At 39.9% G+C, this 18,395-nt stretch overlaps 1 protein-coding gene across 11 annotated transcripts in view; it reads right to left on the bottom strand.

Moving 5' to 3' along the window:
• Positions 1–18,395, bottom strand: part of RARB (retinoic acid receptor beta) — a 320,192-nt gene that overhangs the window by 73,183 nt on the left and 228,614 nt on the right. Inside the window, exon 1 of one of the 11 annotated variants that reach the window (XM_064414796.1) lies at positions 17,360–18,158. The exons of 8 other annotated variants lie outside the window; for them this stretch is intronic. In XM_064414796.1, coding sequence (XP_064270866.1) covers positions 17,360–17,516 — 157 coding nt within the window. In that variant the 5' untranslated portion in view covers positions 17,517–18,158. Of the gene's footprint in view, positions 1–17,359; positions 18,159–18,395 lie in introns of those variants that run through there. 2 more of the 11 variants (XM_064414785.1, XM_064414802.1) reach the window with 2 other exon arrangements.

The following is an 18,395-nucleotide window of genomic DNA, read 5'->3' as shown; positions in this document are numbered from 1 at the left end:
ACTTTATGCTGGCATTTAACAAGGCACTTCAGGAGCCCCACCTGCCAGCACATCTTCCAGACTGACATTGCTGCACAGATTCCCTGAGTGACTCTCCTCAGGCTCTGCTGTCTCTGGCCACACAGCTACACCAGCACTGCTTCTGGTTCTACCATGTTTAGCAGTGTGAAAGATCCTTCTCTTTTCTGCTTATCTGATCTACAAGCATGGTCCCTGCCACTCCAGTACATGAATAATCCATAAGCATTCATATTTTTACCTTTGTAACACCTAAGTGAGATAAGGGAGGAGCTATTCTTACTTTACAGACAGGAAACAGATGCACTGACAGTGAAAGAGCTTTATTTGCTTGCATCATAAATTCCTAGAAAAATGCAAGCAGTACCCAACTGGGATTCTTTTTTTTTTTTTTAGCTGTCTACAGCACTAAGCAGTGTCCTCAAAATACACCTTACATGTGTTGCCCTAGGTTTCCCATGGGATACATGACAGGGAACTCAAGTCTGTGCTTGGCCCCTCTACTGCAGGGTCTCTGAAGCACCCCCAAGTCTGCATGTGCACCCCACTCACCTGCCCACTGTGAGACAGGACAGGGCTGGGTGCCTCCTGCCTCCAAGAGCCACTGCTGCTGCCAGAGATGATGAAACCTTGCCTTCATTTTCTGATCTCCGCAGCCAGCTGAGAATCAGCTTCCTATAAGGCTACCATCATATATACAATTACACTGGAATGCCCTAGCAGGGAAAGGACTTGCCTGAGAGAAATCCTGAATCCTCTCCTGAAGGCAGCAACTGTGCACTGCCAAAAACTCCTCTGCTCTTGACTGTACTGTCCAAGTTTCACATACCACCATGATGTCAAGTCTGAATCTAGCAGGTATGATGACAAAGAGGAAATAACTAGTCATGCAGAGACCCAATGTATGACCTGAAAATCACCAACACACGATCAGGTGTTTTCTGAAAGCAAACACCCTAAAAAACCTTTGTCTCAAACTGCTGCATCTTTTTGCTGTGTCCCACATGTACACAGGGGAAGCTGTCACTGCAACCACTTTTGGTACTTCTCCCAGCAGAGCCACAACTTTTGGCAAGTACATTCTCTACACATATATTTACTACAGTTAGCAGTAAAGGACAATGAGGAGCCTGCAGCTGCTCCGCAGGTTTGCAATTTCTGGTTCTCAAGCACCAGCTCCACTAAACCCTGAGGTAGTATGTATAACTAATATCACCTTTTCAAAGAAAATTATACTGCTTTTCAGGCTGATTTTTTTTTTTAACAGTTATGTCAGCAAAGCAGTTCTACATTTGGGTTTATGTGTCCATATAGCCAGAGAGATGTATTTACACCTGAGCAAACGTGGAAAGCAGAAAGCTTGTCAGGATTAATTATATCAGGGCCAAGAACTGCATCTGGTTATACCTGTGTTACTCTCAAGACAGCGAGACTTAATGACGTGCTAGTAACTGAGAACAGGAGCGTCTTTCGCTAAATAAATGGCCAGGCAGACACCCCGAGTGAGCCAGGGTGAAAGCAAGAGTAGAGACAGCATGGCCGCAGGGTTTGGCAGGCAGAGTTTACAGGGCAGCAGCTCATCACTTTGTATTAGGAGCCTACCTTCGAAATGAAAAAGAAAACATGTTAAATGAAAAAAATAAATCGTATGGAAAACTGAAGAAAAACATCCGAAAGATGCTAGCTCTGTGGTTTTTTCAGGTCGGTGATTTTCTGCCTGTCCATTACCATGCAAAACCACATCAGTCTCAAGTGAAAATTCTGCATTACTGCAAAACTGAAAAATAGAATCTTCCTTAAAAAAATACATAATTGTACCATCATCTGCATGAAGTTAGATTTTCCTTTGAAAATTAAATTTTCTTACAATTCACACCCTGGCTGCTTTACCTATGAATTGCTATGGTCAGATCTTTATGTGGAATAAAGTGGCATAGGCAAAGAAGAGACACAAATGTAGAGAAGGTGAGAACTCTGACCTCTTATTCTTTATGAAAAATAAGCCTATTTCTGTGGCCTATTGATACCAATGTGGTGTAACAAATTCAGTGCCTTCCCTATCAAAAATGTTAAGAAAAGGCCCACTGTAAGGAAAGAAACATTTAAAAATAAAAGGGGTCTGATTCTTTTTTTCAGCTATGTTTTACTGTGTTGCTACTCCACTAACTCCAAAAAAAGACTCTTGTAACATAAATGGGAGAAAACCCAGATCCAGTATCATCAGTAAGAAATGAAAATTGCAAGGGCGATTAAATAGTTGCCATAATCTCTACACACATCCAGATATTTTACTAAGTCATAAAGTCTCCATTTATAGTTATTAAATGTTTTATAGTGTTTTGAGGATTTTTATTTTTAAGTCTTTTCAAGCATTGAAACAGAATAATTCAGAGTATTATTCTAAAGGAATGATTTTATTCTGCAGAACTCACCCCCTATCCAAGCTGGTACTAGCTTTTGGTATTACTATGTTTGCCAAATAAATTTTTTATTTTCTGTATATTCAACATATCTTACGACACTCTTTATCATGACTTTTTGCTGTGGCTCGAATCCAGCAAGAAAAGGAGTGTTTTAATATCTTTAATCATGTAATACTATTACACAGTTGTTCAGTACCACATGGACAAAATAAAACTATTGTGCTTTCTTCAGAAATACCATAAAACTGACTTGCTGTGTAATATTTTACATACCATTTCATTTCTCAAATTTTAGGACCATTAGTTCAGAACATTTTGATCTTAAAGACTTTCAAATCTTGAAATTAATAGAGTGATTCAACAAGAGCCAATTCAGTGATCAAAACTACTTCAAGTTAGTAGAGTAGCAGTTAAAATGCTTATCATTACAATTAATTTGTATTACAGCCACACTGCTGGATATCACTAATTGATTTATATACCCTCCTTTCTATACCCATTTACAAGGGCAATTATGAACTCCATCACATATGTTTAAATGGGATACATTAGAACATTATCTAGCAACTAGACTGCTGAGCTTAAAATCCTTAAGAACAGGTAAATTCTTCATTAATGGGTATGTTATCAACTCGCTACAAACGGCCTATAACCTTTTAAGGCAGTACAAGGTGCTAATATTTTATTTTTCATGGGCAGTTGGAGGTTGGCTCCAATGATGAGCTCCACCGCTATCTTTAATTGTTTTTAAAATTGCATATTATAGGCAGCAATAAACACAAATTAGTATTATACCATCCACAGCTTTCTGCAAGGCATGGTTTCTATAAACAACTTAAAACGCATACATCTGTAAATAATAAGTGTAAGTATGCTGAATTTAATGAATAAGGGCACTAAAAGAAATTGAACAGTAGGGGTTCAGCAATTAGAGTAACTGCCCATTTTATTAAAAATGTATTGTTTCCAGCTTTCACTTTAGAAGGCTTTTATTGCTTTGCTAATTCTAAGTTTTGATTTCCTTTGAAAAGGATGTCTAATACCTTTTTTTTCTTTGACAGCCCCATCACACAGCACTCGCCTTTTTTACAAGGCAGTGGACAACTGTGAAGCTTTATATCTCCTTGCTCGGGATCTCACTCTCGGGCCCTCACTGCTGACCTTTTTTTGGCATTATGCCACTCAGAGGTATGATTCCTTATCAAGTAAGGTTCCATGCCACAACGAAGCTGGGATGAAACCTGCTGAACCAGCACACCCCAGGCAGCCACCCTTCAGCCCTTTCCCAGAGGTCACCCACACTCTGGCAGAGTGGGGAGGGGAGGAGAACACTTCCAGCTTCCCAGCCATGACGCTGCAACCCAGGGCCATTTGCTGAAGCTGGCACGGCTCAGGCCACGAAATGGAGCCATGAGTTTCCTGCTGCTGTTCAGCCTGCTGCAAGAGGACAGGGCAGTGTGTAGACTGGGAGGAGCAAAGGTAGCTTCTCAAATGAAGCAGATATCCCAGCACACGTCTCCCACACCCCAGCCTCACTGCAGCAGATCCCTGTGCTATCCTTGCTCGTACATGTATGTTTTACATCCATGTAGCTCACTTTCCAAGTGTTCAGATTATTCCTTGCTCTAGCCTAACTGCACCCACGTTGCTGCTCTGTGGGGGTATAATTAAAACAATCCATTATTTCCATTTAGACGTGACACAATAACAGGAAAAATATGGCTTTCATCACTTGAGCTTATCTGCAAATAGGACAGTCAGACCAAAACTTGACTTTTCTAACATCCTACAGCACATGTACACTTGCAACATCTGAGACCAAAACAGGGACATACTCTGTCCTCTTTCATCCTCTCAGCCTGCCAGACTAGGACAGTGCAGTACTAAGAGCAGCTCACCCCAACATTTCTGATGCTAATGTAAATAATTCCACTGTATGAATATTTAAAAACTTTGTCACTATCTTTTGAGAGAACAAATTAAGTATAGAGTTTACCAAGCTGTAATGCTCACCTGAGTGGAATTTCAGTATTTTTTAATTGAGTTAGGAGCTGCCAGACTAAAAATGGTAACACAGTGGGGAAGGTAACATGAAAACTAAGACACTAACAAATTGCCTTTCCTTGTAATTCACAGCACCTTGACATTGAGTTTATAAAATATTTTGATCTGGTTTGGTTTTTTTTTTTCTTTTTTTTTTACTTATAACTTTCCATCAGTGCAGTTAACACAGCAAACATCCCTCTGCCCCTCTCACAGCAGGTCGAGCAAAAGCTGAAATCTGGGAAGGAGCACAGTGTCTCAGAGCCAACTGGTAGCAGTTCTCTTGATTGTGGCTCAGAGCACACTTCCACATTCGGCCTAGAAGATCTAAGATCAATAAAATAAGACATTCACAAGAGCCTGGAGACAAGATCCGTGACTAGAGGGCACATTTCCCAATATTCTGTTTTCCTATTCTCTACCTGCAATAGATTTTCCTATTAAACCCTTGGAATGAGGAATGCTCATAATTTTACCTGTATATTGTCTGTCATTACTATTCTCACTCAGAAGTAAAAAAATATGCACACACTGTAGTTCAAGAAAACACATATGTGCTAACAGTATTTTCTAGTCACCTGGTCTTTCTTATTCAATACCTACCTTCAGCAGTGATTCTTTTTTTTCCCAGATAAGCTACTTACGACTGCAATATCCCTGCCTTGCAAACAGGAAAAACGTCAGCCATACTTTATATAGAATATACAAAAAGAAAGTACTCTGTTTCTAAAGAACTGAAAAAGCAACATTCAGTCCTAGTAGTTGATGTCCCAAGAAACTTAAGGAAAAACATACTCTGAAAAAGTGAAGTTACTTTTCCCCTATGAGGTTAAAATCCAGTAATCTCTGATTACTGTGCTCTAATAATTTCAAAATGTCTATATTATGAGTACCCACTACAACACTACAGACATAATTGTGTTTCATAAAACATACCTTTTTTTAGGGGGAAAAGGCCCCCTTTCCTGCAATGTTTGAGAGATTTGGGCCAGTATTTTCTAAGAAATTAGGCTAATATTTACAAATGCATTTCCAGTTGTCACAGTTCATTCAATGCAATCTTCCCAAACTTTCTGAAGGACTGCTTTAGTGCCTCTGCCAATACCCAAAGGATTCTGAAGACACAGCAAAGTATTACTGCCAACACACCAAGGCTATTAAAACATGTAGATAGCTGTGAAACTGTCTGTAAGACTACCCATTTCACTTGAAGGTCCAGTAACCTCCAACCTGTGGCACTACTATTTCACTGAGTCACTGTGACAAGCCATTTTAAGGAATTAGTAAAATCAGCGGTGGAGGGTTGTTGGTTAGAAATCATTGCTTTTAATTTCTTAGTATTTTCACAAGTCTGACAACTGCACAGAGTTGCCCCAAACCGTAATATAAACTAGGCAAGCTTTCCACAGAGTAAGTTCAATATGCTTTCCATTACTTCCCATTCTAATGTCTGATCATGTTTTGCTTTTCATTACAAGGACTTGTCAGAAATTTTGGAAAGTCTTCTTAATTCTTTTTCCACACTTTACCCACCAGGCTCAAGTTTGTCATCCAAAGAATATAAAACCAGTAATTTTTTTAAAAGTGTAACCTGTGACCTCAAGGGATGGTCTCTGAGAAAATTCACTTCTGACCACTTTACCCTGGGACCAGACAATCCCAGTGGGACAGGGGCACATTTTGGGAAGCTCTCATACCACCCAGGAACAGGGAGACCCTGCTGTTTCATGGCACCCCGGGCATTTGCAAACCAGTTTGCCTGATCACTGGCTTCTATTGTTTCCTGAGATAAGCAGGGCCCCAGTGAACAATTAGACCTTTCAATAAATAATCTGTAAGCACATTCATTTGATTTACTGTTATTTGATATAGCAGTTAGTTTCAATGGGGCAGTTACTATTGATCACTTAAAGTACTACAGACAAACATGAAACACTTCCAGAACTCCATGGATTATTACTCTTTATCTGCCACTCATCTGGGTTACTTGTAATGGTTGTGAAATTTAAAATCAATAACAACAATTAGTGTTTGTTATACTCTGAGGAATGAATAGTGAAATATGTTTTGTTACTAAAATGAAATGCTGAAGAGCTTGCGAACAGGAAAGACTCTTGTAAATAGCAAAACTCTAAAATAATTTCTTTTGGTATTAGAATGTCCAGTAAAGGGGGTAAAGAAAATTAAAAGCATGTATTTTAAATGCACACAGAAGTACACACACAATTTTTAAAAGGTATCAGTAGGATTTTCAAAGGAATAAAACTTTCAACGAAACTGGAGAGAAAGATGCACTCAAGTTTTCCTTAGAAAATTCCACTACAAGTCCTACAATTTCATACTCCTTGACCTCTATAGGAGTTTTGGGATATTAATTATGGCAGGACTTGCTCCTATGTAGATAACTGAAGATAAAGGAAAAACTCTGACTCATTTACCAACTAGCTTTTACTGGAGATTATCACCAAAAAAAAAAAAAGTATCTAGGAAATTAATTTAAAATGAAATTAATGGAAACTGATTTTCAGGTATATAGGCTGAAAAACACCTTTCTTCAGAATTTTTATTAATTTATATAAATGAATTGTGAATCTAATTAAATGGATAGAAATAACAGTATTTTGAGATCTCTGCTAAAGTAGTAATGCTACATAATTAAAATGTAAAACAATAACAGAAATATTTTATCGTTAAAATGTAACCAGAGATCTGTGTGAAATCATCCATTCAGAAGACTTGTTTTTCATCAATTATTTGTTATTTATCTGATGTAAATATAAGAAGGTCTAATTAAAATGTATGACTCCTTATACAGCTTCTTGTCATTAAGACCAATGAAAGCAAACTGAAGACCATAATGAAATAATTATGTTTGCCTTTAAGAATCCTCTTCAACAACACATGGTAGTACCACACTAAATTAAAACATCAGGAACTAAATTTCTCTTGCATCTATTTCCATTTTCACTAATTATACCCCCAAGCTTTCCAATAGACCAGGCCCTGAAATTCTTTTGAAGCTGAAACAGCCTAAGGAACAGCAACCTTTTCATAGTAATGGACTTTGAAGAAGAAACAAAGGTAAAGGAGCCCTGGAAGGATTAATATTTCAAATAGAGTTATCATGTGAAAATATGTGTTTATTTGAAAAATGGGGAAAAGATTGTTGATAAAAAGCCAAATACGTGTTCCAAGGAAACCAACACTCTGATTTAATCTCATTTGATTGCGTCATTCCTTCCTAACCTCTTTTTCTCAGAGTATTTTCTAGTTCTGCACAGAAATTCAAGTTAGCAAAAGCATAACAAACATAGTACTGCTGGGCAGTGCCAGTGTACCATGTTGCAACTGAGCTCTGCTTTCACATTTTGGTGAAGGTGAGAAATTGCAGCGTTCCTAATGGACTCCATTTCAGGGAGAAGGGAACAGCTATTTGCCCAAGCTGCCTCCAGTCATTCAGTGCATCCTAACACACAGCTCATGCTTTACCACAAAAGTCTTGCAGGACCTCACCAAAACACAGAGAAAGGAAAGGATTCGGATAAGGAAGAGGAAAAAGAAAAAAAAAGCCCACGGGAGGATATGAGTCAGCTCTGACTTCTTGCAGGCAGCTGAAGGCTTCTTTTCAAAACTTCAGGGAGATAATGGATCCTTCTTGGTGTGGTGTCAGAGAAATGAATGTGGCAATAGGCGCAGAGCGCAGAAAGATGAGCAGCTCACATACCTGACCTGCATAGCATGTGACTGTATGTGCAACTAGAAAAACACAGCTGGAATGTGCTCTCCAAAAGGAGAGAGGAAGGCAGAGGTTCACTAGGGGATGAAGACTTGGGAAAAGTAGCTTGCCCTGTTAGCTCCCTGATCAAAGACTCTGAAAGACATAGGTGATTTGTCATTTGTTCTGCATTTTACACCTTAGTGTTCAACGTGCGGAGTGAAATCAGAAAGATCTTTACAAAGTCCAAGACTTTCCAGCTAACCTCTAAAGAGGATTTGACATATACCCTCACCCAGTAACTAATAAAATTTCTTCCTCAGCTGAATGAAAAGAGCAATGCTAACAACAAAACAATACTAAGGATTACTCTGCAACATGAGGGGAAAAAGGAAAAACCTCCTCACACCAAAAGTTGAAAGGCAGTAGTATGAACAATGGCTTAAAACTAAAGAAAGAATGCCCAAGCTCAGAACCTGATCTTAACAATAGGAAAGTTCACCCATGCGTGGCATTTTAGCCAGTCCTTTCACTTGTGCCCTAAGCCAAAACCCACAGGCTAGTGGATCAGCAAGGATGGATCTCCGTGAAGAAGGGAAAGTCTGTAGAGAAGTTAGGACCTTTGATTAGAGCAACCCAGAGAGGAGTGCAAAATCCAGAGAGAGAGTCAAGCTTTGGAGGGCACAGGCGTTTCCCTGCGCCAAAACCAAGGTCCTGGGAGAAGCATCTGCCTTGCAGATCCACAGCCCTTGCCCAGGGGGAGGTCTGGGTGTCAGGTATCGCCAGATGGCACTGTGACACAGTTTTCCAACTCCCTTTTCTTCATGAGAGAGTGAATGCTCAGTCTTAGAAAGACAGGAAACCTTGGTCTTCTTGTGAGTTTTTTAGTAGAAGATGAGGAATTAAAGTGGCAGAGGAGCCTGTTCCCTGCCCCGGGCTCTGCCCACGGCCAGTCCCTGAGCAAAAGTGCTGGAGGCTCCGAGATCCCCAAAAGCCAGGGCACAGCTGTGCCGCGCCTGAACACCTCTGTCCCAAACTGGTATTTGTGCACAAGTGAAGTACTTAACTCAGATGATGTTACATTCACTTCTCATGCAAGAACCTAGGAATCCTCTTGGTATCAGTCACCAGCTGGCAGAGGAGTGATTCTGGCACAGGACTGGAAGATGAAGGAACTCTCATAGGAGATGAGATGCACACCTCTATATGATGTGCTGCTGGGGCATCAGCCAGCCTGGCAGAGAGGACCAGCAGAGTGGTTTAATGGCCATTTCAGGAATTACCTCAAGTTGCATTCAGATCAAAAAATAAATAAAATTAGAGGATTTAAGAGACTTTTTGTGTTCTTTGACTGTATTGGTGTGGTAGGGATTTTTTTGGTTGGTTTTCTTTTGATTTGCTTTGTTGGGGTTTTTTTTTGGTGGGGGGGGGCGGGTTGTGTTCTGGTTTTGGGGAAGCAGTAATTGAACAATTTCTTCCACTGTTTCTATCTTACAGGCACAAATGGCTTTCTATAATCAAAGCACCCACTGAAGAAAATCTGTGTTAAATCAAACTGTGCTTTTTGTCTCCAGTTGGTGCAACACTGGTCAACCTCTTTGATTGTTCCACACCTCTGCTATGCATCTTTAAAAGAAGACTGATCCTTCTTTCTTTAAAAGAAAAGATGCTGGATGTCCATTAGCTGAACATCCACAGTGACATGAACTTTTACTGCTATTTCCTAAAAATACCAGTACAAAAATACACCAAAGGCTCACTCATACAACTACTCTGTCTCTGAAAGTCTTATTAAAATTGAGGGTGGAGGGTTGAGTGCATTTAAGTGCTTCACTAGATAAGGCTGTAAAAGACAAAGACATCCTTAATTTGTCATTTTATTGTTCAAAGATCCTTACTAAAAATACAATGTGAGCCTAGAGAAAAATATTATGGTTCAATGGAAAGAGATCGTCCAAACCTTTAAAAGAAACTAAGCGGTGCTAAAAAAATCTCTTTGTTGCAAGACATTTCTCTGCTTTTTTTCTTAGGGGATGCACTTAGAGGGTAAAATGTAAGTCACTGAAAGTGCATAAAACGGAAATCCTTCCAAACTACGGATGGATTCTAACATCATGTCCTTAGCGGTGAAGATCCAGAGCACTCTGAGAATTTATAAATACTCATTCAAGCTTTAACCTATTAAACTTATACAAGTGTAGCCCGTATGTGTATATTTAACTTACATAGTTTTATAATATTCAGTTTATATATGGCATAAGCAGGGGAAAGAAAAATCACCTTGTCCAAGGGGAACAGAAGGTGTATTATATACTTTGTGTCTAGGATTCTTTAACACAGACTTGCTGGATTATATTTCCATCTCTCTTAACAAAAGTATTTGAAGAAGATTCAAGGCTCAAACAGAACACTAAAAGAAAGTGGGGTCAGTTATATAAGGGCTAGCACTGGTTTGTTAAAAGTTTTTTTCCTACCCACTCCCAAATAAAGGGACAAAGAAGTGAACATTGTGGGAATGTGTTTCTAAACCACATGATATCCTTATCAGATTGTCATGTACAAGGGAGGTTCTCACACAGGGACCCCATGCTGGTGAGCTGACCTGTCACATGATGCAAGTTCTACACTCCTATTCAGATTACTAAAACGAGCTGAAGAAAGCTAGATTTCCCCTCCTCCCTTCCCCCCAAATAAGCAAAATGCACAGTGACCGAAGTCATATTAATTCGCTGCCACTGGGAAAGCAATCCTGAGCAGCTGCAAATAAGTGAGTATATGAGGAAGATAATCTAGCTATTAAAATCTATACCACAATTAATATCTGCTGAGCAGACATTATTGCAGAGAAGCAAACAGAGAATCAGAGAAACCTGTGAGTCAGACAAAATACAAGGAAAAAAACTCAGTTGATTTGTAAATTTATGGAAAGAGAGTAATATATTTTTATAAGCAAGTCCTACTTTGTCATATAAGTGTCTCTGTTTTCACTGTTGATGTTGTGAACACTGTCACTGAATTACTTTTTCATGTTTGGGGGAAGTGGAACAGTCCTGTAAACATTTTTAATATTAAATGAAGGTTTTAAATAGTATTTGATCATTCAAATATATGGCCTGCTTTAAAAAGTGCTGAGGGAGCTCCTAGATGCTCAGCATATTTGGAAATGAAGCCATGAAATGTGAATTTAGGATGCTAACTCTAGGCTACTGTTTCTGACATTCTTAACTTTTGAAACACATTTGCTCATGCAACGACAAATTAATTAAATCCCAGACCTTAGATTATTTTCAAAAGGACCATTTAAAATCCATGGTTTTGGATGCAAGTTATTTACAGATTATAATTAGGAGGAACAGCTAAGATTACTGTGACCAAAAAACTGCACAGAATCATTTCCACATTATATCAGTTGGTTTCTTTTATAACTGGAATATGGTTCTCATAAAAAGGTGGCAGCAGTAAGACATTACTCCTCATCTGCCTGCTAGAAAATCCAGTTTTGTTACCCTCCTGTCTATATTTTTCCTGAAGCACAGATAAGATTATTATTCTGTTACTTTAGAATAGTTTTGAGCATTTTGCGGCTTGTATTTTCGTGGTTCCGTTTGGTTTGAAAGGGCTTGGATTTCAGCAAGAAGCGGCATGGGTCACAGTGCATGGGGACAGACTTCATGCACATGAGCAAAGGTCAAAATCAATCATAGCTTTGTATTTCCAGGCCTATTACTTTTGGCAGTTTACCCTGCCAGAAGGGGCTAAAATATTTGCCTCCCAAAAGGAGTAAACATCAATAGGGGGCAGGAATATAATCAGCTTCTCAACCACTCGGCAATGAGAAATGAGGGTAAGGGATCCCCTCCTCGCTGCAGCCACCAAGCCATCTAAACGTTAGATGCAACATTTTCAGCAAAAAGTTGAAGGATTTCACAGCACAGTGACTTGAAAAGGACAATAGGCCTATTTAGGCAATTATATTATGCAGGCTTTGTTATTAGGCAGCCCTGCTCAGCCCCAGAAAGTCTGGATAATCAAAAGTGTCCAAGTACAGGAAGGGGAAAAGTACAACCCCACCCTCCCGCACAGCCGCTGCCAGGACCTCTGGATTTGAAGGGTAAAGTCTATTTACCGAAGTTCCTTGGCCATTTTATACATCAACTGATATCCTTCCTCATGGGGCTGCGTGCTACAGCCTAGCAAAGCTCTGGAAAGCCCTCTGAAACCACGACTAATTTGGCCCCAGCCGCCCGCCCCTGTAAATTCAGTGCTCAGAAGCTGCTGCCAGCCCCCCAGGCAGGAGAGGGATGTTCCCCCCCGGCTCGCACGCATACCAGGGCCGGTCCCCACGGCCAAACAGATCTGGAAACTCATCACAGCTGTGCTCTGCTTTTGAGGTCTCAATAGGACGGGGCATAGCGTGGCCGACCGCGGCAGACAGCAGTCCTTCCGAGCACAATGTCCCTTTCACAGCCCCGCTCCCAAATCTAAATGCTGGCTGTGTAACACAGCCGCACTTCATCGGCTGCGTAAAGGGCGGTATATAAATTAGACCTGAGCAAAACCAGTCACTTGGCGTGTTTCGGGGAGGTGGGACCGTAATCCGCCGAGCAGGGCGCCTCGCTCCCCCGAGCAAAGCCCCTCGGCTTGGCCGGGCTGCGGGGCTGGCGTGACGCACACATGGTTAACAAAACCCGCTCAGCAGTAAGTAGGGATTTAACTGGATGTGAGGATGACTAACTTCGCTGTCTGAAACACTATCTCCCTCTTTCAACTCCTTAACTTCACCGTAACCCTCTTCAAGGCATCGCCTCAGAAGCCTGGCTTTGTTCTGACAAGTTGCACCTTTGCTGCACAGACTCATTAGGCAAGCAGGGAGTCACCCAAAGATACATTGCTTTTCCTCCAAGCTTATCCCACCCTGGCTTCACCAGCGAAAGCCTCTCATCATTTTTGTCTGCAGGAGTTTTTGACAGTGGTGCGTGTCCATTAGGGTTTTCCTGTGCCAGCAGCCGAATCAGACTAACTGCATCACAGTCCACGTAGAGAATAGTTTTCCCCCTTCAGTTATTTTGGAAAAAAAATACCCTCACACAATTTTTTTTAAATTAAGTGGATCAGAAACAAACATTTTTTTCATCACATATTTCAGAGCATTAACCTAGACATATAAAAATTTAAACAAAGACTCTATCCCTAAGCAAATCAGTCCTAGCCATTTAGCTGTAAAGTTTATAGATGAACTTCAAAGAAAATAACCTGGTTCAAACAGATCTTGCCTTCTGGGCACTAGCAAACACACCTGCAGCAATTTGATACTTGGGAATGTAGATTACAAATCCTTCACTTCAAAATGTTTGTTTTTTAATTCAGAAAGATGAAAGAAAATAAAGTAGTGAGCTTTTTTTTTTTTTTTTTTTTTTTTTTTTTTTTTTTTTTGTGGAACACAGATGTTTCCAGTGCTTGCAGGGAATGGGAACCTAACCCAAACATCGCAATAATCCAGAATTTTGAAGGAGAACGCATGCTTTCGGGAGTCCCATCTTCAGGAACTTTCTGAAAGTTCATACCCGCTAGCTCCTCTCCAGGCAAACACTTCCTACCAAACTGAAATAAGAACTGTATAGAGATATATATATGTGAGCCTCTACATCCCAGCGTGTTCTGCTGCCATTTCCATAACTTTTGACTTCATCATATTTTTTACATTTCTAACTCCAAGGAAATGCAGTAGGCAGTAGTCATCTACTTGATGTAATTACCTGAAACACTACATAATGCCAAACAAACTTACTCTTGTTTTGGGCCTGCTCATTTCTTTTTTTGCCTGTTTAATTAATGAAGACTAATGAAGACTTTTTTAATAGGCTTTTCCAAGGTCAGATCTCCATTCTTTGCAGCTTCTCTCTCAGGATCTGTCCTGTTCCCACTTCCACAGTATTTAGTTAGCTCATGTTTCACCAAAAGTTATTGGTTTTCTCTCAGTATTTGCTGCCACTGCACAATGAGGGAGCAGAATATTCTAATTTACTTAAGAAACTATAAATTACTCATTCTTGCAATCTTAGTTCTTTTGTCCTCTTAAGAACTATCCTAGTCTAATTTAATTATACCAACCTGATTTTTATCTTATGACAAAAGGCGTGAGAACGAATTACGATTAAAAGTGCATTCGGTTCTAGCCTCATTTCTGAGTCTAGGATTTTGTTTGCAAACAAATAATCTCATTTTAAATCTACAACAATCTAACTAGAATCATATAAAGCATAAACTCATATAAGTGCAAAGTCAGGGGGGTTTTTTGTATTCTTGTAACAAACCGTGCAATACGCAGTGGCTAACAGTTGCGTTGCAAACTCAGGGCAGGTTTTTCTTCCCACAGGGGAGAGGAAAAAAATACCACACAAGTTAAGGTCATGTTAGGGTTGTGTCTTATCCTCTATTTTTACTTTGCAGACCCTCATGGACTAGAAAATTCATGAATCTGCAGGAGTGCACTAGCCTAGTGAATTGTAACAGGATTAATGTACGGAAGATGTGCTGAAGTTGGAGACCTACAGCATTCTGCCCTAAAGCCTGCAATGGCCAATTTTGCCAGCATTTCAGCTGAAACCCTGATGCTGTCTGGGATTGTTACTGGCCTGCTCTGAGTTTGCACTACCCATGTACTATTCCCTCAACAACCATTTACCTTTTACTCTACAATCACATCTCTATCAAAGCAATATTTCTAAGGCCTAAGGCAATGGCTGCAGGTGTACTGGCCTGGATTTATTTTTTTTGCAGAGCCAAAAATTAAACAACACATTGGACCAAAAAAACCCTATCACTTCTAACAATTACCAAATTTGATTATTATTATATTACATCAAATCACAGAGGTCTTCGCAAAAATGGAGAATCAGGAAATGCTAGAGTTAGAATTGAACATTGCTATCTTTGTATTTATATGCAGTGGAGCAACCTTTAAACTATTAAAAGCTTTCTGGACCACAAAATTTCTAGTTCTGTCACATTTTCACAAGATGCAAGACAAAAATCTTAACCTTTGTGAGAATTTTAGTATTTCATAATCCATTTATATATTTACTCATGCATAAACTGCTTACACTTTCTTCAAAACTGAAAACAAAATTTGCTCTAAGGTTTGAAACAGAAATCCTAATTTGGACTCTAACTATTTTTCCACATTTCTATACCATTAACTTTCACAGTTCAAATTATAGCCACTGTACTATGATTCAGGTTTCGACCCGATTTTAAATTCCCATGAAGTGAAGATTAATCCTACTGCTTACGAAGTTACAAGACTGGATTCCTGAATGCATTTTCCTGTATTTTTATTTACTCTTGTTAATATGAGTTTCTTTGATTAGCTAAACTTTCCTGTTATCAACACTTGTCTCTTATCACAGGCCCTAGGCAAATGACATATTTACCACTCATTCCATTCTGATAAGGGTAATCCTGTGTTTAACTTGCCCAAGAACAAACACCATATATTTTGTTTTTAAGAATCCTGCTTCTAGGTATTAACAACATACAAGAGAAAGAGCAGGACATTTTAAAGCCAGGAGTTATTTAAAGAATATTTTGCAAGTGTAAGCTTTTAATGGCAGTATATATGCCTCCTACTCCAGGAAAGTTTATTTAATTCCAAGTTTCCGCAATATCACCACTAAAGTTATACTGAAGTTTAAACCATGAAAGGAGGAAAACACATTTTTAATAAAACATCTGGTTTGGGTTTTTGTTTTTGCTAACTGAAGCTCTCCTATAGCTAGTAACATATTTTGCAGTAAAAGTTTTGTTTCATGTTTAGTTTGAAGCATTTTGAGAACAGTGCGGAAAAAAATAAATATCCCATGCTGAACTTTGCAGTCTCCTTTTAATTGTAAAAACATCAAAACATTTGTATGTTGTACGCTGCTAGTCACTTATTTTTACAATTCTGCTTTCATTACTCAACCCACACAAATGTCATATGGTGTCTGAAAACTTTTGAGCCGAGTGAAACACACTATTTCACCAAACACTCTTAAATTTATTTTTCAATTACCTACTCCACCCCTTTGAAATATTGAAGGGAAACTCTTCTAATTCCTAGTTAACTTTTTAACATACCGCAAAACAGAAATTTCCAACAGCATTATACAGTTAATGGTGTACTGAAGTGTTCGAGAGCGTGCTAAAAACATTTTGATAGATAGCCAAGTCATTTATCTAAATCACTGTCAGAGCAGCGAAGCATCCTGCAAGCTCTTAAGCATAGTATAAGGTGATGTTTTCTGGCACTTTTTGTCATTTCTCAAACTTGAAACTGGGGTGTTAAAATACTGCTATTGTTTATCATCTGTATATTTCAGCAACAAATCAAGACCCTATAACATGGTAACACATTTTCAGAAGTGTCCTACCACTAACTCTCACTCCTCTGTTAACAGTGCATCGCTGTCTGAATCTCAAGGTATAGAAATAATTGATGGTTAAACTCAAAGGGTGTTCACAGTAAGTAGTTTTCTAGCAAAACAGCAACTTCTTAGAGCAACAAAGTGAAGAAGAAAGGTGGCAGCAAGGTCAGTACAAAGAAATATTGCCTTTTCTTCGGAAACTTATAACTACTGTCTGATTTTTGGAACGACAACCTAACCACTGCAATTCCACATTTTTGCAAGAACTGTAGAGATCAACATTTTAATTGCTTGGCTGCTCTGCTAAAATGCACTTCAAGACAACATGCATCCTGATTAGCAAATGTGCTACAAAATTAGATTAAGGAGGGGGGGGAAGCTACCACAGAGATGTTATGTAAATTTGTCTTTCACCGGTTGGAGTTTTGCAAGTATTTGCTGTATTACATTACGATTTTATGTGTTCCTGTTTGGCTACACAACTGTTGTTAGGATCAATATGCTACATGAGAAGGGATAAACAGAAAGAGGTCCGGTGCTTCTTTCCTCCTTCCTTTCTTGCCAAAAGGAAAAAAAAATAGCTTGCAAACCACATTTTGCACAAAAACTCACCCCACCCCTCATTACCTCTGCACTTAATTACCGGTCTTTCTTTTTTTAAATACATGCAAGTAAATAAATTAAATAAATAACAACAACAACAATTATAATAATAGTAATTGCTTTAAAGTGGAAAAATAACAGTTGGGACCTACATTGAGCACTGTGCCGGTGTTGCCACTCTGTTTGTGCCAATCCACTGAAGCATGCTTTGAGAGCCTTCTCCTGGAGCATGCAGGAAGACGGACTCGCAGTGTAGAAATCCAGCATCTGAGCAGGGCTCACTGCTAGAACGTCCATACAGTCAAACATGATTCCCCCTGCACAGAATGCCTGCAAAAGTGCTTTCCTCTAGGTGTGGAGGAAAATGGCACATAAAAGTACACCCAACTCCATCAAACTCTGCCCCTTTTTTGGCACGTAGGCTGTTGGTCTTTTTCCCAGACCAGAATCATGAATTATGACAGACAACACAGCTAAAAGCCTGTAATTGATCCAAATGATCATTTACCATTTTCCAGGCTGCCCAGCCAATCCAGCAAGATGGGGGGATGCGAGCCGCATTCCAAGTTTTAGCTACCATCAATTTCCCCCCAAAATTTCTTGAGAGTCAGTCCAGCTCCTGAGGCGCTCGCCGGGTGTGTGCTGCGTCCCACGCCGTGCCAATCGCCCACCTCCCCGGGATAAAACAGCTCCGGTGGAGGCTCGGGATCCCCCTCGGCCGTGAATAGATGCTTCTGCCTCTGAACAGCTCACTTCCTACTACTTGTGTCACAGGGAATGAAAGATTGAATTGCCTAATATATGCGAGTGAACTTTCCGTGAACCCTTCCCAGGCTGCTAACCTTCAAATGACCCAAGCGGTCTGACATCACCAGCTCCCAGGATTCTCACACGCCTTCACAACTCCCAGCAGCCCTGCAAAAAAGCCAGGCAGGCGGGCGGGCAGGCAAAGGCGAGCCCCAGCCCTGCCGGAGTCGCCCCGCGGCCGCCGAGCGGGCGGGTGCGGACGGGGAGCGCAAATTACAAAAAGATCCAAAATAATAAACGAATTTAAAAATAATATTAAAAAAAAAAAAAAGCCAAACACCACAACGAGGAGGGGGGGAAGGGGGTGGGAAGTAAAAAAGCGGCGTTTTCAGCGGTCGGAGGGAACGGAGAATTTGAAAATTCCAGCCCAATTTGCTGAAA

The sequence above is a fragment of the Passer domesticus genome, chromosome 1 (genome assembly GCF_036417665.1).
Source record: "Passer domesticus isolate bPasDom1 chromosome 1, bPasDom1.hap1, whole genome shotgun sequence".
NCBI classification, from domain to species: Eukaryota; Metazoa; Chordata; class Aves; order Passeriformes; family Passeridae; genus Passer; species Passer domesticus.
Note: the sequence above shows the minus strand (reverse complement) of the source record. Positions and strands in the feature narration are given on the sequence as shown.